The following is a 27,068-nucleotide window of genomic DNA, read 5'->3' as shown; positions in this document are numbered from 1 at the left end:
ATGTGTGCTGTGAAGCCAATGATTGTCCTGTCTGCCCTTCTGGTATGCACTCCTTCCCTACTTTGTCCAGTATTTTCTGTTCATCCCGCAGTACTTCCTCTCTCTGTGCCCCCCCCTCACCCACCCTTCCAGCATAGGAATGAGCGCCTAAGGCAGGTGTGGGAATGCAGGTTTGCCGCATTCATGGACCTAGCAAGGCAGCGCCGTGGCTGTCTCGGCTTTGGGGACTAGTCTGTGCATGCGTGGAGTCCCATCATGGCAGCACCAATGACTAAGCTGCAAGAGACGAGGAAGATGGAAGCATGCGGTGCTCTCCGAAAACCTGTTTGTGTGTCTCTGAGCGTGGTGAGTGGTGTGAGTTACTGGTGAGGCCGTGGGCACAAACACACCCTCATACCATCACATTTGGTGTGTTTATTTGACTTTGACCTGGGGACCGTCTGGCGGGGTGGATGCTTTGGACACGAACACAGTTTCATTCTAATCCTATTGATTTATTTATCGGGTTGAATTGAACGTACCATCACTTCTCTCACCAGTCAGTTTGGGTGTGATGGAAAAGTAATGGAGGAGGGGAGCTAAGGGATGATCCATCAGGATCAATGAGACAAATCCAGATCCCAGTCTGGGAGGATTTCGGGCTGACTACGAGGTGTGTACGCACCCCGAGGCTGTGTCCTGTCACCGGGGATAAAGACACTGTGGAGCGAGCGAACACAACAGCAAAAGGAACTGCTGAGTCAGAGGGCCGTCACATCCACTCAGCTCACGCTACGCCGCACTCCCTCGTGCCGCATGTTTTACACCAGTTCCTCAATTCCCGCAGTCACGACTCGGAAAAACCACATTGTACAATATTCAATTTTTTTTAAACCTGTTCTATTACCTTGTTTGGCAAACTAATAAATCAAGAAAAGCTTGTACATTAAAAATTTAAATAAATTGGATTTTCCTTGCCAGTGTTACTTCAAAAAAATATTTTATACAACTCATAATCTTGGCTAATATCTTACTTTTGTTACAACCTAAAACATTGCGCAAATTCTATGTGTTTAAAAGGTTCTATAATAATTAAATCACAGTTAATATACAACATTTGGTACACCGAGTCCATTGACGTTGAATGAGCCTTAATAAAATAATGCTACATAATAATAATGCTACATAAATAATGCTAAAGCGTAGTTTTGATGTATTTATTTATAAATTTTACAATTGTTTGTAGTGGTGTACAACATCACTGTATGCTGGCAAGATGCTGATATTTTGTTTGTCTAATAGCTACACAAGAGGGTTAAATTATTATAAACATAAAACAGTTGTACACTACTGCAAACTATCACCACAATAGTAAATAAAAAATATTTATATATTATAAATATTTAAAATTAAATATTTTTATGATATTTATAATAAAATTATATAATAATATAATTATAATTAATAAAATAATATAATTATAATCATATAATAATAATATATAATAAAAAATATATTAAAATATTATTAAATAATATTTATAAAAATATTTATAAATATTTATATATATAATATATAATAATATATTATATATATAATATATATTTATATATTAAAGGGCAGATTTTGTAATACAGTATAAACATCCTATCAGTATACATCCAAACTTCAGTAAATATCACTGATGCGTGCTAGAAAGTCTGAATCCAACCACAATGTACTTTACATTAGAAATAATATACATTCAAATAATCCATTCCAGACACCCAAAAAGGTTTGAATACAAAATAAAATAAATTTGAATAAAAAATTTTGGTGCATGTTTGCCACACACACAGCGCTCTAAAAGACTCATTGCAAGTCATCACAAACACTTGATTGCAGATGTTGCCACTAAGGATGACCCAACAACTTAGTTATTAGGTTGTCATGGGCTAATTTACATATTTGTTTGATGATCGGAAAAATTTAAGTGTGACATATTGCAAATCAACACCGAAAAAATACACTAGTCAAGGTTCCACTCATTAAAAACTATTTCATGTTTTAAATGTTTAAGGTTCACCAAATTCTTTGACCTGGCTCCATTCTCAACATTCTCTTAAAAAAATGGTTCCCACCCTGTTGAAGGGCTAAAACGAGCATCCATGATTCCGCATGGCTTGCCACCACGCTCTTAATATTTAGTGATGTCTTAGCATACCAGCGGGACAGGAAGGGCTGTAAGCGCTTCTGCTGGCATTGTTGTCGATTATTTAGTTGACTTGTTCTCGTCAGTGTGAAAGTCCACTGCTATGCAAACAGGCGCCAGCCTCTCTTTATCTGGGTTCCGGAGTTTGTAGGAACGTCGGATGCCGGGACCACTGATGTGGACCAGAGGAGATCTGCTAAAACATCTTATGTCCCTCCCTGTGGATTAGAGCAGAAACATTCCCGTGGAAAATCGAATCGATGGCTCCCATCATTCGGGTTCGAACTCAGGTTGTGTGGGGTTACAATTCTAATGTACTGCAGTGCTGCTATTAAAACTCCAAATTTGATCCCAGATTGACTTGAAATTTCTCACACAGCTTAGAATTTTGACGAATCAGCACAAAATGTGGTATAGACCGACAAGCACATGTATGCAAAATTTGGGCAACATTGGTTGTAAAGCATGGTCGCTATAAAGCGAAAGTCTTTGCAGAAGCATGGGCGGGACTTAGCAACTAATTGTAATATTCATATTTTCAACATTCAAAACTTTCAAAATTTTAGCAGTTAATTATTCTTTTACTGTGATTGGCTGGCGACCAGTCCAGGGTGTACCCCGCCTCTCGCCCGAAGACAGCTGGGATAGGCTCCAGCTCCCCCACGACCCTCGTGAGGAAAAAGCGGTAGAAAATGAATGAATGAATGAATTATTCTTTTAATCATTATTATAATGCTTGACGGGCTGCACGGCGGTCGAGTGGTTAGCACTCAGGCCTCACAGCTATGACAGCAGAGTTCAATTCCACCCTTGGCCATCTCATGTGAGGAGGTTGCATGTTCTCCCTGTGCATGCGTGGGTTTTCTCCGGGTACTCCGGTTTCCTCCCACATTCCAAAAACATGCTAGGTTAATTAGCGACTCCAAATTGTCCATAGGTATGAATGTGAGTGTGAATGGTTGTTTGTCTATATGTGCCCTGTGATTGGCTGGTCACCAGTTCAGGGTTTACCCCGCCTCTCGCCTGAAAACAGCTGGGATAGGCTCCAGCAACCCCCGCGACCCTCATGAGGATAAGCGGTAGAAATTGAATGAATGAATGACAGCTTGACAGCTGCATGATTATTAAATATATGATATTAATGTAGTGAAATGAAGTCATGGCATCTCTGGAAGATCATATCCCCTACGACATCCTGACATATGGGCTGTAAACCCTGACTGGAATCAACATCGCCACAGGCAAGATGAAGGCATCCTCCCCTGGATGGACTCCAGTGGAATGTCCCCTCACGGTCCCTGCAGCTTTGCAGAAGGTTTAAACACACTTGGAAAGATTTCAGACAAATAAGTTCTGAACATGTTTCCCTAAATGACAAATATTAGCATTAATGTTTGGAAACAGTCATGCACACAAGAAGTGGAATTGATATGGAATGCAGTTGTATTTATTCCCATTAGCTACACCTGTTTTTTGTGTTAACAGCATTATTTTCTATTAAAAAAACTTTGCTACTTGTGTTCCACTCTCCTTTTGTGGGTTCTATTTGTGTCTGTAAACAATATCTTCACTTAATGTTAATAAATGTCATTAATATCAACAATAAACATAGAGTAGAGTTCAAATAATAATTTATAGTAACTCTTGCTTTGGGTCTCATTGGATTATGCAAGATTAGAACCTGATTCAAACTTGCACTGAATAGTGACTGTGAGCATGGTACACTAGAGGGCGCTGTTGTCCACATAGGGACAGACAACATGATGGTACACACACAGATCATGTATTTTGTTTAACATTTGTTGCTCTATTGTGGTCCCCATCGTTCCTCCTCCACTTTAGCATGTCAGCATGGCATTTCTGCTGATGTTTGCATTGTGCAGTGGAACATTAATGCAACACCAAATTGATAACAGTCACTTTTTTTTGGTTTCTTTTTATCCTCAGTGTAGACATCCATCCTTACTACTATGCGTTATGATAACAAACACACCCATGTAGCCAATTTAAGGGTATGTGTGTCAACAATTAGCCCATATTGAACAAAATGATCCATCTTGACCCCCCCCCCCCCTTGCTGAGGAACCCTTCGGGAGGATACTGATACAAACCATCAACTTCATTCATTCATTCATTCATTTTCTGCCGCTTTTCCTCACGAGGGTCGCGGGGGGGAGCCTATCCCAGCTGTCTTCGGGCGAGAGGCGGGGTACACCCTGGACTAGTCGCCAGCCAATCACAGGGCACATATAGACAAACAACCATTCACACTCACATTCATACCTATGGACAATTTGGAGTCGCCAATTAACCTAGCATGTTTTTGGAATGTGGGAGGAAACCGGAGTACCCGGATAAAACCGGGGAGAACATGCAAACTCTACACAGAGATGGCCGAGGGTGAAGGGTGGAATTGAACCCTGGTCTCCTAGCTGTGAGTTCTGCGCGCTAACCACTCGACCCCCCGTGCCGCCCCATTAACTTCAAATGATCCAAATTTAGTTGCAATTAGTAGTGTCATAAGCACATTTTTTAATACCGAAATGGGCCAGAAATAGCACAGAAGGGGTAAGAGGTAAATTTAACATGAATGCTGTTGTTTTCTAGCTGAAACATGACATGGGTCAACCTCACATTATTCCCTCCATGAGCCTGGTCCACTTTAGGTTCTCTCAGTTGTCCTCCTCCAGGCACAGCGGAGGCAACGATATTGAGAGACAGACACAAATAGATGCTCTAAATCTGGAGAGCCTCAGTCGGAGGCTCAGTTCTTTTATGGAAGATCGAATCTTCCATAAAAAGGACAGAATAAATAGACGCTTGAACGGCTCTTGATGCTTTCCACAGGAGTTTGTGTTTGTGGAGCTGCTGTGAACGTGCTTACACCTGAAGATGCTATCATTTGTTTATCACATACTACAGTATTAATTGGCCCTGTACCCTAGAAACCGCCCATGAATGATACGGGAAAAGGCCGAAATGATACTGTGTCAAAGCCCAGGGCAGTGATACTGATAAAATATAGAGTTTAACCATGTCCAGTATCAGCCCCCGTAGCTGTCCACTCAAGAGCGAGCTGCTCTGGTATCGTGCCCGTGAAACAACCAATCAGAGAACAGCTCACGAGTGCTTAGTGCCTAATGCAGAGGTAGGGAACCTATGGCTCGGGAGCCAGGTAGGGCTCTTTTGATGACTGTATCTGGCTCTCAAGCATTTCTTACCACAATAAAAATGTATTTTTGCTAACATTTTAAAGTAAACCATCACAGAAATGACTGTTAAAAATAATATTCAAAATCAACAACTTTCTTATGCATTTTAATTCGTCCATCTATATTCTGCTGCAATACGGCCAACCATATCTATCTTTCCTGATGATATTTTCCAGGTCAAACACCAAAACTTGATTATTACTGGGTAATGCTGTAGTCTACCTCGGTCATTGAGATGTCAAAAAAACATGCAAATGTAAACTTTCCTCATTTTAAAATATCTGGCCTTCATGGCTCTCTTAGCCAAAAAGGTTCCCGACCCCTGGCCTAATGCTTCTCCAGTCACCAAAATACCCAAACTTGATTAATGGAACTTTAATTGTCAGACATTGATAAGATAAGTTGATAATTATAAGTTATCACATGGTTTGTCTGGTATCAGCCCAGGTATCATGCCCCCAAGTGTCAGTGTCAGCCCCGAGACCGAAGGTCAAACCATGTGATGATCTTATTATCACATACTATTTAATCATGAGCTTATTATCACGTAATATTTAATCAAAAGACTATTTTGTTTCCAGAAAATTTTCAGTTTATTACATGTATTATATCTAAACAGTGTAAACACAATAATTGCAAAAATATTTCAACAATAATATCTTATCAATGTCTGACAATTAAAGCTCCATTAATCAAGTTTGGGTTTTTTTTTGTTCTCTGATTGGTTGTTTCACGGGCACGATACCAGAGCAGCGCGCTCTGAGTGGACAGCTTCGGGGGCTGATACTGGACATGGTTAAACTCTATATTTTATCAGTATCACTGCCCTGGGCTTTGACACAGTATCATTTCGGCCTTTTCCCGTATCATTCATGGGTGGTTTCTAGGGTACAGGGCCAATTAATAATGTAGTATGTGATAAAATATTATTGTTTAAATATTTTTGCAATTATTGTGTTTACACTGTTTAGATATAATACATGTAATAAACAGAAAATTTTCTGGAAACAAAATGGTCTTTTGATTAAATAGTACGTGATAATAAGCTCATGATTAAATAGTATGTGATAATAAGATCATCACATGGTTTGACTTTCGGTCTCGGTGCTGATACTGACACTTGGGGGCATGATACCGGGCCTGATACCAGACAAACCATGTGATAACCTATAAGTATCACTTTCACAGCATCAAGTGTAACTGTGTTAGTTAGTCAACCACTGATGACACCCCTCTCTCTCTCTCTTTCGTGTGTCATCATCTACTTCAGTTGCATTCAGGCACATCCTCGTCTCGGGTCTTGCTTCGAGGACCCCGACCTCTGAGGTTAGTGACCGGTGTTAGGGTCTGCCATGCCCCACTGATTTGAAGCATCCAGCTCTGTTTTTCAGGCGGTTCACAAAGGTCCACTACTGACTTGGCAGGTCATCACTTCTGATACCGACTCCCTGGTCCTGGATGTAGCTATGGATACGTGTGGACCCTCCTGGTTCCCGGGATTCTCCAGCCATTCTTCTGTCGACAGATCCTCAGAGATGGAACTAAGTAGCTCTTGTGCCAGCTTGTTGCAGGGACAACAGGATTTGAGTCTGCTTGGGTGTGACGCTGTCATGGTGGTGTGGTGCAGATGACACCATATCGTGCGATGGAGCTGACTGACTGTTTCTGTTTATTAGCGAGCTACTGACAAGGATGTTTTGCAATAAAAATGCATTGGAGGTGACCTAGTATACTCATTTTCGGGCCTTTGTATTGAGTTCTGGACTCCTATAGAGCAGCTACACACAATAACTAGATCTTCCAGACTCTGTACCCCATCCTGAGGTGTTTCCATGTATTTCCTGTCTCCCCAGTGGATTGACTCCACCCTCAGCCCTCCTCCTTACATGAAAATACAACATTGCAGGTCAGAAAAGACCCTTTAAGAACACGGTTGCACTCATGTAGTGTATCAACAGCACAACATGATATGCTAACCAAAAAATATACACAAAACAAGGCAACATTTTTCAAAAAACACGCTAATGGTACGGTGCAGAATGTTACAGTATGTCTAAAAATGGCCCAGAATGTGTGATTCCCGCAAAGGTGTGATTCCTGCAAGCTTGGCAATCTGCTGGCTAAATGATATATGTTAATGCCATGTAAATGTCATGCATCCAATCTGGAGGTGAGGCATATTAATGAAGAGCAGCCTCGTCAGGTACAGGGCGGTGGCCTGTCCTCCGCTGGCATCTTTAAATGTTACTCAAGGTCAGAGTGACAGCGTGTCACCTGAGGCTTACGGCAACATCTGCTGCAACAGACACACAAGCGGTACACACGGGGGATACGTTCATGGACTCACTCGCACAAACACAGCTAGCTCTGCTTGTGCTGACTCACAAAGGCATGTGTTCATTATGATAATATAGTCGGCGTGGATGCATCTTTAGCAGATCATATTTTGTGTTTTTTTTGGGTCAGCATATATTAGTATTACAGAGAAGACTATTCAGTACTTGGCAAGTGCAAAAGAAAGTCAGGTCTGAGGCTCGGAGGGCAAGTTTCTTCATCTACTTGTGGTGTGTTTACTAAGTGTCATACTGTAGATATACAGTATGAGTTGTACTGCATGTGTTGTCTTTTTGGAGGGATCTGTTGTAGCAGCCAGGTGGTGACCCGGCATGCGGTAACAGCCTCTCAGCAGACTTACGGCCAAATCACAGAGCCTGAGAGCAGCCCACTCCGAGCAATCTGCCACCGAGGAGAATGAACTGTGAAAACGCTAATATTTTGCCAGGGATATGAATATGAAAGAGTCCAAATAAAGTAGGACAATGTCATATTTTTTATATGTTCAACAGATTCAGATTGGGAGTCTTTAAAAAGCAGCATGAAATACTAGTCTTGTAAACCCAATAAAGGTATAAGTGGTATTGTTGTTCTCTTAAAGTCACAGTACACATACAATAAATGCTCCAATCAATGCCTCCATCCCATTAACCACTGAGTCTTTTATAGTCGCTGGGTGGGTGCTATACAAAAGCAAATAACCTCCAGAGACTCTAATCAACACCAGGCAAAAAAAAAAAAAAAAAACATTGGCATGGACAGCTGTGCACTAAGCAACGTACTGAATTTTTACTTTAGTTTTATTAACTTTACAAGGTAGCAGTAGCTGCATTCAAAATATCGTGATTTACTTCCTGTACTGTTGGTTTTATTACATTGATTAGACATGGCATTAACCTGACATTGGTGAAAAAAAAAGTTCCCCTCTCATTCTGTGTGGAAGTGGTAAGTTTTTTTTTCCGCACTCCGTTTGAAACCCTTTCTTATGTTTAGAATAAAAAATGGAGGCTAGCTAGTTAGCATGACATGTTTAAAATCTGGAACAGCCTTCCAGAAGATGTGCAAAAATTCAAGCTGAAAACACTTCTATTCAACTGTGCATATTTCATTTTTTTTAATTTTGGAATGATTTATGGAATTTTATGTAATGATTTTAATGGGATGAGTTTATCGAGTGATTTTTACCCTTCTTTTCAGTAAAGCACTTTGAATAACCTTGTGTATGAATTGTGCTCTATAAATAAACATTCATTCATTCATTTTCTACCGCTTTTCGTAGGGGGGGTGGAGCCTATCCCAGCTGTCTTCGGGCGAGAGGCGGGGTACACCCTGGACTGGTCCCCAGCCAATCACAGGGCACATATAGACAAACAACCATTCACACTCACATTCATACCTATGGACAATTTGGAGTCACCAATTAACCTAGCATGTTTTTGGAATGTGGGAGGAAAACCCACGCATGCACGGGGAGAACATGCAAACTCCACACAGAGAGATGGCCTAGGGTGGAATTGAACCCTGGTCTCCTAGCTGTGAGGTCTGCACGCTAACCACTAGACCACCGCGCCGCCCCCTCTGACACAACTTAACTAAGGTAATTGAGGTCAAAGGCCAGTCGATATCACACATTGCAATGTATTACAATCAGTGTGCTACCGGGTATCATTTTGTGTGTCGCTGTCTTCGTGAAGAGTTTTGTTTTTGACGATATGTGATTCAAGATGTCTGCCGAGGTGGGGCGGAATGACAACTGGAGCCTGACATGAGTTTTTTCTGACCCCTATTGGTGAAAGAAACCATCAAATTCTATTATGACTTACCTGGCTTCCTGTCCATCCACTTTAACCATGATTAAAGGATGCTTCAGAAAAAAAACCCATCACCTCCACCTGTGGGTCGGGGGGCCGGCGTTGCGCAGGTTTGAATCTCATCCGTGACCTTTGTCAAATGTCACCGCCAGAATGCCTCTCCAATCTTCCTCCTCACCCTCATTTCACGCCGCCTATAATAGGAAGCCATAAAAAAAATAATCTTTTACTATCAGTGCCAGTCACCACCTCATTACCACCACTGTCTGAGGGCATGATTATGGGGATAGAAGAAGCTCGGGGGCTTCAGGCTGCAGGGCGTCCCGGTTGCTGCCTCGGTGCCGCTAACGGGCCAAGGTTAAATTACAGATCCTTCCTCACGGTTGATTTGCTTTCCCTCCACATATCTGACACTTTTTACTTGTCACAGTAAAAATAGAATCGCATTCAGTCGAGCGCAGACGTACGCCAAGGTTGAACGGTTGATCTCAAGAATAATAGCTTGTTGTTCTTTTCGTATGCTAGTGGGCTACTTCCTGGGAGATTACTTCAAATGATTGGACAGTACCATTTTTTTAAGCTGTTTGTTATATATTTTCTGGTTTGTTATTTAGTTTCTATGTCGAGGGAATGGTCAGTGCTTGTGTGTCTAAAAATACAACTAAACAGCAAAAATGGTTGAAGTAAGCAGTAATTCTAAAGAATACTATCAAAATATCAGGGGAATAAAGTTAAATTAACAGAAAAAAGTGGTAATTTTACATTTTTGTACTGGGTTGTGTCACCCCTCGGGGAAGTTTTATGGAAATCTGTTGTATAGATTTATCATTTTCTTGCCAACTACTGAAAACACTAACGCTAACACTGTGATCACATTCTTTCGTATGCTAGTGGGCTACTTCCTGGGAGATTACTTAAAATGATTGGACAGTACCATTTTTTAAGATGTTTGTTATATGGAGGGGTATTTTCTGGTTTGTTATTTAGTTTCTATGTCGAGGGAATGGTCAGTGCTTGTGTGTCTTTCAGCACGGTCTAAAAATACAACTAAAAATGGTTGTAGTAAACAATAATTCCAAAGAATACTATCAAAATATCAGGAAAATAAAGTAAAATTAAAAGAAAAAAGTGGTAATTTTACATTTTTGTACTGGATTGTGTCACCCCTCGGGGAAGTTTTATGGAAATCTGTTGTATAGATTTATCATTTGCTTGCCAACTACTGTAACAAGGCAAGTGGAGGTAAATAATACATTAATTAATAGAAATTGTTCCGTCTTTTTCAAGGTAGCTGTTTTTTTTTTTCAAATAGCCAGACAATACTGGTCACCAAAGCTCACTCTCTGATGGCCCCGCGACCTCGCTAGCACTGTGATCCCTGTGTGATGAAACAAACCATTGTGTATGTCCTCGCCCCAATATGCTAATCCCGGATTAATTATGGGCCAACCCTAATGAGGGTCTCTCTCCAGCGCTCTTAGATGTGCAAATGCATCCAGCAGTGGACAGACGAGAGGGACTTTTGTTCACTCTTTGTAGACTACAAGGTTCTCATTTAAGACTACAGCATATATCAAATGATATCGCTTCCAGAATTGTGGCTTCAATCGAGTAGAAACTGGTGCAAATGTAATCATTATTATTAAAAATAAATAAAATCAAAGCTGCCCACACCGTGCACAATGCGGCACGCAGTGACCCAGACCTGTTTAATATGGTTATTGCAGGATTATTGACGTCACACTCACATCACGTTGATACCGTTCTCCTTGACAGCATGACAGATGAATTCTGTTTCAGTCTAGCAATTACACAGGAAGTGCAAATATGGACAAAGCCACAGGAAGTGTTGCTTTCATGATACCTTTTGTGCTTTTAAACATGACAAAAGGTGATGTTTGGCAGATATTGCAATAGATGTTAGATGCTTATCATTCTTCCACTTGCACTGATATCTATTTGCATTTGTTATTTGTGGATGGTGTAATAAAGTGTGCTGCTCTAGGTGGTTTGTGTTATTGTTAAAAGTTGTTTATCGTGCCACTAAAAACTATTTTCCATCTGGGGGATCATTAAAAGACCGCATTTCTCAACAAAACTGCATGTTATACACTCAGGGTTAATGGAACAGATGTACTATGGTGAGGCACTAAAACAACAACAGACTCAGGAGTCTATGTTGAAGCTTTTTGGCCGCCTGTCGCCAATATTTCTGAAAATACTATAAACAGTGTCAGTTAAATTATTCCTAACTGCTACATGTGAAAAAGAGTTAATATGAGCTAGCTAACAACCTACCTATTTTGTTGTGAAAGCCAGGAAGAAAAAAACGGCAACAGTGTACCATTTACATAACTGGCTTGTGTAACAGCTAACACAAAAAAAATATATTTATCTGGCAGAGTAAAACAACGCCTCTCTAGCGGCTAGTTTCGGCATCACAGACCAAACGAGTGGAGACCTAGCTCTCAATTTCAACACAAAGCTTGTTTGCTGTTAGCATTTTTTACTTGAGGGTGGCTGGAAGACACAGCCATACCGATGAGAGCGGACATTAAAGTGTTGTGGCTGTTTCTATGCTAAGTAGCGCAAGCTCCTGGGCTAAATCAATACGCCTAGGAAAGAAGTACTGCTTTAAATCATCAAAATATGTCAAAATTCTTGATTACAGCATGTATATAAAATGTTAAAACATTGTTTGAATTTTTTTAGAGGGCTTTCTAGTCAAAATAAGTCAATTCCAATGACTTACATTGTTAGCTAGCTCATACTAACTTGTTTTCTCTCGTTAGAATGCAATGTTAGAAATACACGATCATGCTGTCTCGATATGCCATGTGTGAGATGAATGGAAAGTGTTCACTGACAAAGATTTAGATAGATTTGTGAACAATATTTAAGAGAAATTGGACTTTTGTGATTAATTATGCTGTTAAATAAAAAGCTTAAAAAAAGCATAATTATCTATATGGAAGCAGATGTCATCGGGTAACTAACTAATGAAGGGCTCAAGATTTCAATGTAAAATGTGTGTGTGTGTGTACTGATGCTGTGAGTTGGAACTGTCCAATGTGCTGAAACCTGCCGCTCATTGGGTGCGGGTGGGAGGAGGGGGTGTCACATGACTGCGCTTCTTTGTGCGAGCAGTGTGTCTATCCAAGCGAGTGCACGCGTCTCCTCCAGTGCACGCGCGCACTTCCACCATCACAAGGAGCGTTTGGAGGTCTCTCCTAGCGTGGAAGCTCTTGGTTGCATTCCAGCTTTGAACGTGCGTGTGGTTCTTTTTTGGAGCCCGTCTTTGTCGGGACTGGGAAGGAGAGGAGGAAGGGGGGGTTCTTCCTGAAAGATTAGTAGTGAAGGGAGTGCGGGGATTGTTGCCCGTTAAGTGTGACTGTCTCGGTGGAAGAGCGGGAAGGGAAGAAGATGTAAGAAGCGGCAGTGCGCGTCCTCCCGCGGCTGCAACATGCAGAAGGGCATGCGGCTCAATGATGGCCATGTCACCTATCTGGCGCTGCTGGCCAAGAAGGACGCCACCAGGCGAGGATGCCTGAGCAAGAAGAGCTCGGAAAACACCAAATGGCACTCCAAGTGGTTCTGCTTGCTGCAGAACATGCTCTTCTATTTCGAGAACGATTCCAGCTCCCGACCCTCCGGACTCTACCTGCTGGAGGGGTGCGTTTGCGACAGGGCACCCTCGCCCAAACCGCCTCTCTCTGCCAAGGAATGCCTGGAGAAGCAGGTAAGATCATGTTTAATGACATATCAGGACTTTGTATGTGCATGTAAACTATTTCCATGCACAGTGCTCTCAGAATGACCACTAAGCATCACTGGGGGAGAACCTAAACTTGCTGCCATCTACTTTTTCTGCATCTCATGCTGAGGCAATGCTTTTTTTTTTGGAAGGGAGGTGGGGTGGCAAACTTAAAACTGCATCCAAAACTTTTGGTTTAGACTGCCGCCTGCTGGAAGCGACTTCACCCTGCTCTGCAGTTTTGACGTATTGATTTTAACTCCTTGTCTTGATATTAATAGCATCCTACCTTGGCAACTGCATCTGCACGCTTTGTGGTAACATGATTCAATTGACACGGCTCTCATTATTAACACCACACATGATAAGACGCTCCTACGAGTTTTAAACGTGTGTTTCATGAAGAAAAACTACTAGTTGGATGCCATGATTTGGTCGGAGGAAAAGTGGAACATTTGGGAGGATGGAGGAGTAAAGAAGGCTGCTGCTGCTGTTGATGCTGCTGCTGATGAGGGTCTTAAAACAAGCTGATGGCTGCAGTCAGCCTGGGTAAAAGCTACCCTGCCAGATGCAGTCTTCTGCAGCTCTTAAGAAATGAAGCCAAAAGTAATTTGGTTCATTTTGAGCTGGACTCTAAACAGAATCATTGACGTTGGGATGCTCTGTGCTGCACACTGCAGCTTTACAGATGCCAAGTCTGCTGTAGTGTGTGTTGTGGTAAAGACCCGGAAAAACTGGAAAAAGTGAGCTTTTATTATGATCACTGTTTCGTGATTGATTATGAAAAATATATGTTATGTTGTGGACAGCGGGCATCAGTAATCATCCACATCAGACGACATGCCATGTCTGAGATCAGATGAAAAAAAAGTTCTCCTCTCATTCCATGGGGAAGTGGTACATTTATGGCTTTGACATCCTTGTTCCCCACTCTTTTTAAAACACTTTAACTTTAGAATATGTAAATTGGGCTGCATGGGGTTCGAGTGGTTAGTGTGCAGACCTCACAGCTAGGAGACCCGGGTTCAATTCCACCCTCAGTCACTCTGTGTGGAGTTAGCATGTTCTCCCTGTGCATGCAAACTCCACACATTCCAAAAACATGCTAGGTTAATTGGCGACTCCAATGAATGTGAGTGTGAATGGTTGTTTGTCTATATGTACCCTGGCGACCAGTCCAGGGTGTACCCCGACTCTCGCCCAAAGACATCTGGGATAGGCTCCAGCACCCCTGCGACCCCCGGATAAGCGGTAGAAAATTAATGAATGAAATTGGGGAGGCTGATGAGTTAGCTTGGTAGCTCGCTATGCTTGTAGCGGCCGTCGATTACATCCAATATTTACAACTCTAATTACTGTCTATATATACACAAATATTATATTTATTAATATGGAATCCTACTTCATAGAAATTCTGGTCTGGAACCTGACCGCAAATGTGGAATCTAGCTCATTTAGCCATTTTTTATGCTTGGAAATGCTTAATTTAGGGAATAATACATAACATGTGCATTATGCAAGTATGCATTTAATAATTATATTTAAAAATGATAGTATACATTTAATAATAATTATTATTATTACAAATATTAGGCCGTATTCATACACAAAACTGCATAATTATGTTTTTTGATAGAGCATGTCATTAGTTAGTGCAGGCGTTCCTATTGCTATGGCCATTCATTCATTCATTCATTCATTTTCTACCGCTATCCCAGCTGTCTTTGGGCGAGAGGTGGGGTACACCCTGGACTGGCCGCCAGCCAATCACAGGGCACATATAGACAAACAACCATTCACACTCACATTCATACCTATGGACAATTTGGAGTCGCCAATTAACCTAGCATGTTTTTGGAATTTGGGGGGAAACCGGAGAAAACCCACGCATGCACGAGGAGAACATGCAAACTCCACACAGAGATGGCCGAGGGTGGAAGTGAACCCTGGTCTCCTAGCTGTGAGGTCTGCGTGACAACTTTTGTTAAACACTTTAAAAGCTTTGCAGGCATGTTCCTCCCAAAGTGTGCCAGGACAAGACGCTTGTACTTTTTGGCGGGGGTGGAGGAGAAATATGAGCTGATGACATGTAAGGTGACAGCTGCTCATGCAGGCTGCTCCACTCCATTTATTTCAGCAGTGATTAAATGCATTTGAAAGGCATCAATTATCATCACACTGTCTTCTGTGTCCCCATGTGTTTCTTGTGGCAGGAATACATTTGCTCTGTTTAGCATTATTGGCTTGAGGATATATGTATGTTTTTGTATGCGTGTTTGTTGCTGCATTGGTGTTTTTATAGGGTAGTAACCGGTAGTTGACTACAGTCAGTGTACTTCAATAAGAAATGTACACTACTCTCACAAACACCTGTTATTAGAAATATTTGCCATCTTCTACGACAAAAGGGTGAAAATTTGTCAAAAGATGAACCCCAACAGTGTTGCCTGTGCTATTATTTTTCTGACAAATACAACACATCAATCACATTGACTTGAAATTTCTCACAGAAAATAATAAAATTAAAAACACCCACTGCGACTCCAAGGTGCTTGAGCGAAACACAATCACAAATCTTTAAAATCTGAGCAAGACTGGTTGAAAAACATGGTCGTTATAAAGCAAAACATCTCTGCAGGGGCACAAGTGTGTCCTGGGCTCCCAAAGTGTGGTACAAATTGTTGAATTGGTGAATGAAAGCCTAACACTGGGAGTAACTCAGTGTGCTTGAATGCCTCATCATGTGAGTACAATGCAGAAGAAAAGAGACAGACAGGGAGTTGTTCATTGCTCTGTTGTGCGCTGAAAGCTCGCCAGCTCCGATCTGGTCTATTCTTGGCGCAGTCAAAGAGCACCCTGCGCAATGGTAAATTGACTGACATGGAGGCGCGGGTGCGCGGCGCTGCGCCGGACTGGCACCTCTGACTAGTCTACGAAATTAAAGCCTTTTTACCACAACCCATATGGGACGCCAAAAGTGCCATTCCCAGCGACCCCACCACAAGTGAATTGTCCAAATCATCATAAAGTGAATTTACAAGATTTTCATTGGTCACGTTACATATTGGAAAAGAAAGAAAAACAGTGCCATCTGTTGCCTCTGATGCAGCCTCCACTGTGTACCGCACCGTGTATCTTTTTTTCAGTGTGTGACACCGCGTCTGTGCATTGACGGCCACATGTGAACTGTACAACTGTACAGTGAAGTTCACGCTGATGCATCCTCAACTGAGCGGGAGAGGAGGTGAAATGAGGACAAGGAGAGGAATCAATGGTGCAGGTGTCTGAGGGCATGCAGATTCCGATAAAGAACGACACTCAAGTCGATGAGCAGGGGATGCGGAGGTCTTGTGAGATCGACACTACAGAGCATTTTGGGCATGAAACCTGTTACATACGCAGATGTTGCGTGTGTGTCAAAGCTGCAGGAGGAAGGGCCATGCGAGTAGATTTTATCAGAGTGTAACAGAAGAAGGGACAATGCAGCGAATCGATGCCAAGCCAACTGCCACCTTTGCAGGCAAACACTTGCTTTTTATAGCCTCGCTCCTCGAAAAAAAATCAATAAACAAAAAAAAAGCACCCCCCCACACTCGTCCCTCCTCAACTCGCTCTCCCTTCTCATTGTAGTCTTTGTAGTGTTCCACTTTCTTATTCCCCATTTAGAAGGCGAGCGACGTTTAAGCCCACTGTTACTATGGCAACCCCTATTTGCATCTGAAAAAGTGCATTTGAAGGGGCCAACAAAATGTGAGAATATGAGTTGTTATTGTGCACTTACTGAAGAGACAAATGGGAGAAATATGAGCAAAAAGTGGGTCACACTAAAACAAAAAAAATGAACCTTTTCTGTACAAGTTTACATAATGTCAGGGCTCTAGACTGCGACAAAAATATCAGACATTATGAGTGCATTTTTCATCAACTAGCGCATGTGTGACCAGCGTATCAGTATGTGTTCCGACCAGTGACGTCCCTTATTACGGTGAGAATGAAAAATCGTTTGTGAAATATGTAGTCAATGACAGCTTTTCACAGTCTAAGCCTACTGATGCCAGCCTGTGTGATCGCTCACGCTTGATTTGCACTGAAGTTTGACAATTGTACCATCTTTGTTTACACATTTTGCCTGGCTCTACTGTCTCTCCGGTGGCAGCTAGCTAGCTAGCTATAGTTATCTACAGATTACTCTAAAACAGGCATCAAAATAAATTTTGTGTCTAATCAAACATTTCATTCATCTTCTACCGCTATCCCAGCTGTCATCGGGCACCAGCCAATCACAGGGCACATATAGACAAACAACCATTCACACTCATATTCATACCTATGGACAATTTGGAGTTGCCAATTAACCTAGCATGTTTTTAGAATGTGGGAGATAGCCGGTAGCACGGGGGGAACATGCAAACTCCACACAGAGATGGCCGAGGGTGGAATCGAACTCGGGCCTCCAAGCTGTGTGGCCTGCACGCTAACCACTCAAACCACGCAGGTCAAATTGAACATTTGTTTCACACAAAGAGATGTACTTCCCTCCTTATTATGGTTTTTTCTATCTGTGATTAATTATGAGTTAACTATGGACAACATGCAATTAACCATGATTGAATATTTTAATCAAATTTTTTTGTTTGTTTTTTTGATGTGCTATTAACGTGCACTCCTCCTGTTTGTCCCTAGGCCCCCACCGTAGTTTGATTGAAGCATGGTAACTCTGTTGCCACAAGCTGGAAGAAATAATGATAGGAAATGGAGAAAGAAAAGAGTATTTAGATCAGTAAAGTTAGCTTAAAAGCCCTGGCAGATGGCTCTTATTTAAGTTATTTGTATGTACTGTCGCTGTGTGACCTGCCAGAGACTGGAGCAGTGCAGGTATTGTTTTATTGTCATATACAGTGCCACCTTGGCATACGAGCGACCCAACTAACCAGTGGTTTTCACATTTTTACATCTCTGTGCTGATTTTTGCATTGAACTGCCAGCTAAATTGGAGTTACAGCTGCTATTGACGGGCTGTCAATGTTATGACTGTGGCTGTGAAGTCCAGTGTTTTGCTAGCGTTAGCGATTTAGCATCGAAGTACCACAATGAGCCACATTAGAACTCAAAGTCATCAAATCTTACCTTTATGCATTCCCACATAGTATCAGCATTCGGGAGCAAGTATGAGGTGAAAGAAAAAGTGGTAAAATACTTATAAATACATCCATACAGTCCTCTTTGCATCGGAGAACGGTTCGTCGGTGCGTTCAATGACTGTCGAAAAAGTAGGACAAATCGCATTAAACGTTCAAAAACTGTGGAAATAGTTCGAGTATTGTAATAAAATAATATTTACTGTAATATAATGATTAATTTATATGTATTTCAACGTGTTTTAAAAGAAAAATTAAATGACATTAGGTTAGCCATTTGGATTAAATGTTTCATGACTTTTGCCCTATGTTTTAGGTATTTTCATTTGTACATTTCATGAAGGAAAGTTGCATTGAGGCAATTCTTTACTAATAATCCTTTCTAAATAGGATTTTTGCTCACAACCATTTAGAATTTAAAACCAGTATCATAAATAAATAAATTTTATTTTGAGCTGACACAAATAAACAAAAACATGTTAGTGTGAGAGGTCTCACTCGCTCACATTTTGTATTTGCTGAATGTTTGTTGGCGAGTTTAAGAGCTAATATGCTAATAATAAAATATGCTTGCTGACTGCATTTTAATTAATGGCCCAAAGTTCCCAAATTGATATACCTTTACATAAAATGTTATGTAATTATCGTTGTAGTTGCACATCGAATCGTTTATCAAAGATATTTCCCCTACTTATTATAGATAAAAACTTGTTTCCATCTGTGATTAAATGTGATTAATTGTGAGTTAACTGTGGACAAAATACGATTAATCATGATCAAATATTTTAATCGATTGACAGCCCAAGTATTAAGACTACAAAGATAATGTCTTGCCGCATAAACACTGAAAAATTGTAAGACAGAAGGTGTGTTATTGATAAATTCTTCTCATCAGGAAATATGGAACGTTGCTCTGCTATACGGATGATTCACTCTTGGCATTTGGGGTGGATGAAAAACCAATACAGTGGATTTTTAGGGGCTCATTTACATCAGCACCTCCGACGTACCGAGGCTCTGTCTACTGTTGCTGAGGGGTTTGCGAGCTGAGAAACCTTTGAGAAATGAATAGAACTGACTTTGTCGTACACAAATGTTTACAACTGTGAACTCACCATGGAACATTTTGTGGGATTTTATGTGAAAAGACAGCAAGTAATTAGTAGCTGATATACAGTACTTGGGGGTTATTTGGAAAGAATGCTGTTTTATTGGTTAAACTGTGATCCCTAACTACTAAGTCTATGGCTATATGTAATAGCTTTAGTGCATTATTATTATGCTATGCCCACCATTTGTTTGCTTGGTTTGTATGTTTTATGACATGTGTAAATATTCTCCCACAGTTCCGCCATTCAAGTGTTATTTTGTTCTTAAATCACTATCATTTACAATGGGTTTCGTATTTGTATCTCATAAGTATGCAGGGTCTGAATGAAAAAACTTGATCCAATCCCGTCAGATGTGGTTGTAATTGACCGCCCTTGTACTGTATGTCATACGTGTGACATACTAAAGCTATCAAGATTCTTCACTGCGGCCATCCGCTCATTAATTTTGCAACGTGACAAATCTTAGGATATCTTTCATGACAATGTGGAAGAAACTGATGCACAGATTCTCACCGAGCTGGGAAAAATAGAGAATGATTACACTGCTTAACCTTTTGTGCGATTCTGATGAGAAGACTGCACAGCGACATTTGCTGTTCATGCAACAGGAAACATGATCTCTTTGTTACTCTTTGTTTTCCAGTATTACTTCACTGTCACGTTCAATCACGACAACCAGAAAGCTTTGGAGCTGCGTACAGAAGATGTCAAGGACTGCGACGAGTGGGTCGCCGCCATTACGCAGGCCAGGTACTAATTGATTGACAGAGTCTGCTTCACTGCCTTGGGTGTCATAATGGAGATTAATAGTTAACTAAACCGAAGAGAAGCAATGTCGTCCTTCCACTCAGTGTAGCCACGTGACTACGAGTTATATTATATTAATCATTAATGGCGGTGCGTACGTAACCACACAAAGCCAAGTGTACTCACACTAAGTATACTTAAGGTACAGTTTATTAGTTGAAATCAAGTATGTTCGCCATAATAAGCAAAAAATAAAGCAAACGAGGACACTGAAAACCAAGCTTTGCAATCAGTCTAAATGTCAGCACTGTGCATTTGTGTGGTGAAAGGTCAATTGATTGGACTCATTGAAGAGTACTTTGATTAGTGCTCACTCAAAAGCAGTGACTTACTGTACAGGAAGTCAGTAGCCAGTGAGCACAACGCAGCAGCAAGGCAAGGAGGACATTTGCGTCATTTCACATTGCTCCCAGAACACTTCCAAAAAGACGGAGAGGAAATGGCATGAGCTTGAAGGAGTTTAAACCTGTACGCCAGGGGTCTCAAACTCAATTTACTTGGGGGCCACTAGAGCTCGGGTGTGGGTGAGACTCGGTCGCATCAGGTTTTCCAAAAAAAACATTTATTAAAAACAAAAAAATTAAAAAAAACTTCGCTTTGGTTCCAATTTTCTACAAGAAAAGCTCTGATAAAACATTCCACTCGTCTCAAATATCTTACTTTTTATTTTTCTACACAAAATAAGATGAAAAATAAATAAACAAATCAAGAATAAAGAAAATCAATCAATCAGTAATAAATAAATATAATAATAATAATAAAAAAACATCAAATAATAAAAACTTAAGAAACCACATATAGTTGGTGGATAGACAAATAATTTTTTTCAGATTAAAATGAACATGAACATGAGCATTATTAGAGCCCTGTAGACATGACAAAACACGACTATAGTCACATTTATACTCTTTTTATTTACAACATATTGCGCAACTGCAGGGTCTTGAGACACATGCTAACTCGCAAACTAGAGAGCTAGCGACCTAAACGGTAGCCTTCAAGTTATTTCCTTTAAACTTAAATAGCCAAAAACTTACCACTTCCACACGGATGGGGAGGATAACTATTAACAGTTATTTAACCTTTAACATGAACATTAATCAAACGTAATAATTTTTTCTGGGTACATGATACCATACAGCATCCATATTAAATTTGCGCGGGCCGCACTAAAATTAAACTTTCATATCAAGGCGGGGGCCTCAAACTAGTGTCCTGCGGGCCACATTTGGCCCGCGGGCCGCGTGTTTGAGACCCCTGCTGTACGCTGATCCGAGATCTGTTGATTGTTTGATTCATCCACTTAAAATGCCAATGAAAACAATAAATAAACAATAAGAAGGCTATTATGATGCCTGTGTGTGTGTGTGTGTGTGTGTCACCGTAGTTACAGGAACTTGGCTACAGAGCATGAGACTCTCATGCAAAAGTATCTGCATCTACTACAAATAGTGGAGACGGAGAAAACGGTTGCCAAGCAACTTCGACAACAGATTGAGGATGGGGAAATCGAGATAGAGCGGCTAAAATCAGAGGTAACCTGCCTTGTGCTATTTTGCTAGAAAGAACCATGCACACCATTGTCTACATTGGAGGCAAATTAAAGCTCAAGGTTAATGGATAGAGAATAAATACTGGAAAGTTCATGGGACAAAATTAATGGTCCTAAAAGAAATGTTTTATAACTGCAGCATCTTTTGTTATGAATACATTCAAACAGTACAATAGTTCCATGTGTACTCATAAAAAACACCAGTCAATCATGTGAGGTTTTGTAGAGCATTTCTCTTTAATACAGTAATGGATGCCTCAGTCCGAAATGAATCAGCTACTATTTATTATCACAATTTATATTGGGATTTTACCAACTTTATGTTGAATATTAGATCGCAGGGCTGCTGAAGGACAACGAGAAGATCCAGTCCAATCCAGAGGTACCACCCAGTGACGACGACACGGAAATCAAGAAGATAAAAAAGGTAGGGGAACTTTTGGTGTCCATTTGTATTGAGCAAAGCAAGTTAAAAATAACCAAAGCAACAAACGCGACTGAACATGTTGAGAGCTCTTCATCCGGCATCCAGTCAAGCAGCTGCTCTCTCCTTGAGGGCTTCTTCGACTAAAAGCACATCTCGCTCAAAAGTTGGCAGCCTGCTTTGTGAACATTTCATTTTTATCAACCATGTATCAAACACTTAGTCCATGGTAAACATTTAATTAAACATAATAGAGTCAGAATTGGGGCGGCACGGCGGTTGAGTGGTTGGCGCGCAGACCTCACAGCTAGGAGACCAGGGTTCAATTCCTCCCTCGGCCATCTCTGTGTGGAGTTTGCATGTTCTCCCCGTGCATGTGTGGGTTTTCTCCGGGTACTCCGGTTTCCTCCCACATTCCAAAAACATGCTAGGTTAATTGGCGACTCCAAATTGTCCATAGGTATGAATGTGAGTGTGAATGGTTGTTTGTCTATATGTGCCCTGTGATTGGCTGGCGACCGGTCCAGGGTGTACCCCGCCTCTATCCTATATCCTACTTCTTCCCATCACAGGTCCAGAGTTTTCTACGAGGCTGGATTTGCCGCAGGAAATGGAAAACCATCATCCAGGACTACATCCGTTCACCACATGCGGAAAGCATGAGGAAGAGGAACCAGGTGGTGTTTAGCATGCTGGAGGCCGAAGCGGAGTACGTACAGCAACTGCACATCCTGGTCAACAACTTCCTGCGGCCTCTACGCATGGCTGCCAGCTCCAAGAAGCCGCCTATTACACACGACGATGTCAGCAGCATCTTCCTCAACAGGTATTGATTTAGGTAGCTGGTGATGAGATGAGACGCTTAAGACTGTGCTGATTTGTTTTTCGTCAGTGAGACCATCATGTTCCTCCACCAGATCTTCTATCAGGGTCTCAAGGCCAGGATAGCCAGCTGGCCAACCCTGGTGCTGGGTAAGGATGATCACCCCAGACCCTATCCTGTTTATAATAATATTAAGAATCAAAAAATGTATGAAGCCATCTGAACACAGACTCCTTGTTCATTAAATTTGACTAACAGATAAAAAAAAATTCAGATTAAAATTAACAAAGCATGTAGACATGATAAAACATGATATAATATAGTCACATTTATATTATTTTTATTTACAACATATTGCGCAACTGCAGGGTCTTGAGACACATGCTAACTCGCAAACTAAAGAGCTAGCGACCTAAACGGTAGCCTTTAAGTTATTTCCTTTAAACTTAAATAGCCAAAAACTTACCACTTCCACACGGATAGGGAGGATAACGATTAACAGTTATTTAACCTTTAACATGAACATTAATCAAACGTAATAATTTTTTCTGGGTACATGATACCATACAGCATCCATATCAAACTTGCGCGGGCCGCACTAACATTAAACTTTCATATCAAGGCGGGGGCCTCAAACTAGTGTCCTGCGGGCCACATTTGGCCCACGAGCCGCGTGTTTGAGATCCCTGTGATAGACCATACTCCATTGACTATGTGTTGTTACATCACTTTTTTTTTTACATAACAATAGATTTCCACCAGATCTTCTATCAGGGTCTCAAGGCCAGGATAGCCTGCTGGCCAACCCTGGTACTGGGTAAGGATGATCACCCCAGACCCTATGCTGTTTATAATAATATCAAGAATCAAAAAATGTATGAATGCATCTGAACACAGACTCTTTGTCCATTAAATTTGACTACCAGATAAAAGTCCAAATCTTGCAAGGAATTTTCACCATGCTTCACTGTTGCCTGCAGACAGACAGGAAGCAATCTGCCCCTTGTCGCAGCCAAATTCCGACTCGAGATTTTGACTGAGACTTTAATCAAGCTCTCAAAACTGTGCTCAAAAGAATCACGCTGGTCTTTGCCAACTCGGAGCCATCGGTGAGGATGGGCGTGTTTGTAACAGTCAAAAGGAAGTCAGCTTGAAGCCTCTTCTGTCTGTAACACTTTGATTGCTTCCTGGTACTTGATAGCCGCAGCAAGATGGAGTATATGTGTGTGAATGAGAGGGATCCAAGTGGAAGAGTGAGGTTACGGGGAGAAGAGATACAGAAGGTGGAGAATTTTCAACAGTCCAGAACAATGGAGATTGTGAAAAGTAGGTGAAAGGCGTGTGCAGGCAGGATGGAACAGGTGGAGAAAAGTGTCAGGTGTGATGTGTGATGGAAGAGTTTCAGCTAAAATGAAAGGAAGGGGGGCTGCACGGTGGACAAGTGGTTATTGCGCAGACCTCACAGCTAAAAGACCAGGGTTCAATTCCATCTTCGGCCATCTCTGTGTGGAGTTTGCATGTTCTCCCCGTGCATGCGTGGGTTTTCTCCGGGTACTCCGGTTTCCTCCCACATTCCAAAAACCTGAGGTTCTCATTGGGAGTGACCAGGATGGATAGGATCAGGAACAAGTACATCAGAGGGACATTACATGTTAGAGACCTTGGAGGTAATGTCAGAGAGGCCAGACTAAGATGGTTGGGACATGTCCAGAGGAGAGCTAGTGAATATATTGGTATGAAAAAGCCGAAAGAGAAAGAAGAAGACTTGATAGACCAGGGGTCTCAAACTCAATTCACCTGGGGGCCACTGGAGCTAGGGTCTGGGCAAGGCTGGGCCGCATCAGGTTTTCCAAAAAAAAACAAAAAACGCATTTATTAAAAACAGAAAAATATACAAACTTTTTCAATGCTTTGGTTCCGATTTTCCACAATAAAAGCTCTGATAAAACATTCCACTGTTCTCAAATATCTTGATTTTTATTTTTCTGCACAAAATAAGATGAAAAATAAATAAACAAATCAAGAATAAAGAAAATCAATCAATCAGTAATAAATAAATATAATAATAATAATAAAACGGCAAATAATAAAAACTTAAGAAACCACATATTGTTGGTGGGTAGACAAATTATTTTTTTCAGATTAAAATTAACAAATCATTATTAGAGCCCTGTAGACATGACAAAACACGACTATAGTCACATTTATACTCTTTTTATTTACAACATATTGCGCAACTGCAGGGTCTTGAGACACATGCTAACTCGCAAACTAGAGAGCAAGCGACCTAAACGGTAGCCTTCAAGTTATTTCCTTTACTTAAATAGCCAAAAACTTACCACTTCCACACGGATAGGGAGGATAACTATTAACAGTTATTTAACCTTTAACATGAACATTAATCAAACGTAATAATTTTTTCTGGGTGCATGATACCATACAGCATCCATATCAAACTTGAGCGGGCCGAACTAACATTAAACTTTCATATCAAGGCGGGGGCCTCAAACTAGTGTCCTGCGGGCCACATTTGGCCCACGGGCCGCGTGTTTGAGACCCCTGTGATAGACCATACTCCATTGACTATGTCTTGTTACATCACTTTTTTTTTACATAACAATAGATTTCCGTCTCTCTTTCCAGCTGACCTGTTCGACATCTTGCTGCCCATGTTGAACATCTACCAAGAGTTTGTGCGGAACCACCAGTACAGTCTGCAAATTTTGGCCCATTGCAAACAGAACCGAGACTTTGACAAGCTCCTGAAGCAGTACGAGGCCAAGCCTGATTGTGAAGAAAGGACGCTGGAAACCTTCCTCACTTATCCCATGTTTCAGGTGCTCACACCAGGACCGCCTCCCCTCTTTAAGTGGTCCACTGCAGCATGGACTTTTCTATTCCCCACAAATAACACTTACAACATCAGTTGTTATTGCTTGAGCAGTGCAGGGATTTTATAGGGTTTTTTTTTTTTATTTAAGGGCAAGTATAAATCTGGCCGTCCCCCTTCAGGTTTAGTGTGAACTGAAAGATGGAGTTTAAGTGTACCGGTTTTAATTGTTAATTATGGGCCCTACAGCAGCTGCACTATTTCACTTTTATAATCACCGCATCAGTAATACAGCAGCTATTGCCTTTAATTTATTGCATCTATTAGGCCGTTTGTGTTTGCTAGCCTGTGCTTCTAGGAGCTCGGTAATGAATTGACAGTATTTTTTTGTGAGATGGCAAGTTGCTAAGTTTTTAATGAAGAGTGTTTTTTAGCAATCAAACAGATGTGAGGACATACAGTAGATAGACTATGGGGGAAAATGGGACACACCTAAATAATTTAAGTAATAATCAGGGGTTGGTTTAGCTCTCTGTTAATCTGAATTTGTGCAGACTCCAAAATGGCTGTAAGATAGTCTTAACAGAAAAAATGGAAGCTCCCATTGCTGCAAAAAAGGGACCGACTCCATATTTTCTTCAATTTATGCATTTATGTACTGGCTATCAAAGTGTCGAACATCTTGTGACTTGTTTTTTTTAATTTCAGTATTTCTCTTCTATATCTCTGTCAGATTCCTCGTTATATCCTGACCCTTCATGAATTACTGGCTCACACTCCTCATGAGCATGTGGAGAGAAATAGCTTGGATTACGCCAAGTCAAAACTCGAGGAACTTTCAAGGTACATCTACGTCTGTCAATCATTCAATCACACAAATGTGCTGCCAAGAGTTACAAGTCAAGATTTGCATTGGATTAAATGTCCTTATTTTATGGAGGAAATTCATTTTGAATTTGTTCTTTCGGTCACGACCCAAAGCAATTGACCTAAGGTGAGGGTGTGAGCATACAATCCATCTTTTTCCAACTGGGAACCATGGCCTCAGATTTGGAGGTGCTGAGTTTCAGCCAGAAGCTGCACACTCGGTTGTTAACTGCC

At 41.1% G+C, this 27,068-nt stretch overlaps 1 protein-coding gene and 1 long non-coding RNA gene across 3 annotated transcripts in view; one reads left to right on the top strand and one right to left on the bottom strand.

Moving 5' to 3' along the window:
* Positions 1–1,924: 1,924 nt before the first annotated feature.
* LOC131139538 (uncharacterized) lies at positions 1,925–18,521 on the bottom strand. The gene is made up of 3 exons (XR_009132256.2): positions 18,409–18,521; positions 9,540–9,721; positions 1,925–2,388 (listed from the first exon to the last, which is right to left on the bottom strand). It is a non-coding gene; the product is annotated as an uncharacterized LOC131139538 (long non-coding RNA).
* The window catches only part of LOC131139537 (ras-specific guanine nucleotide-releasing factor 1-like), a 32,001-nt gene continuing 17,689 nt past the window's right edge, over positions 12,757–27,068 (top strand). Inside the window, exons 1-8 of one of the 2 annotated variants that reach the window (XM_058089234.2) lie at positions 12,757–13,266; positions 20,175–20,281; positions 21,726–21,873; positions 22,225–22,317; positions 22,887–23,140; positions 23,207–23,286; positions 25,781–25,974; positions 26,701–26,810. In XM_058089234.2, coding sequence (XP_057945217.2) covers positions 12,991–13,266; positions 20,175–20,281; positions 21,726–21,873; positions 22,225–22,317; positions 22,887–23,140; positions 23,207–23,286; positions 25,781–25,974; positions 26,701–26,810 — 1,262 coding nt within the window. In that variant the 5' untranslated portion in view covers positions 12,757–12,990. Of the gene's footprint in view, positions 13,267–20,174; positions 20,282–21,725; positions 21,874–22,224; positions 22,318–22,886; positions 23,141–23,206; positions 23,287–23,897; positions 23,955–25,780; positions 25,975–26,700; positions 26,811–27,068 lie in introns of those variants that run through there. The other variant, XM_078795803.1, reaches the window with a different exon arrangement.

The sequence above is a fragment of the Doryrhamphus excisus genome, linkage group LG13, assembly GCF_037039965.1.
Source record: "Doryrhamphus excisus strain RoL-2023G ecotype Guam linkage group LG13, RoL_Dexc_Guam_v1.1, whole genome shotgun sequence".
Classification (NCBI taxonomy): Eukaryota; Metazoa; Chordata; class Actinopteri; order Syngnathiformes; family Syngnathidae; genus Doryrhamphus; species Doryrhamphus excisus.
This window is presented reverse-complemented; position numbering and strand designations above follow the sequence as displayed.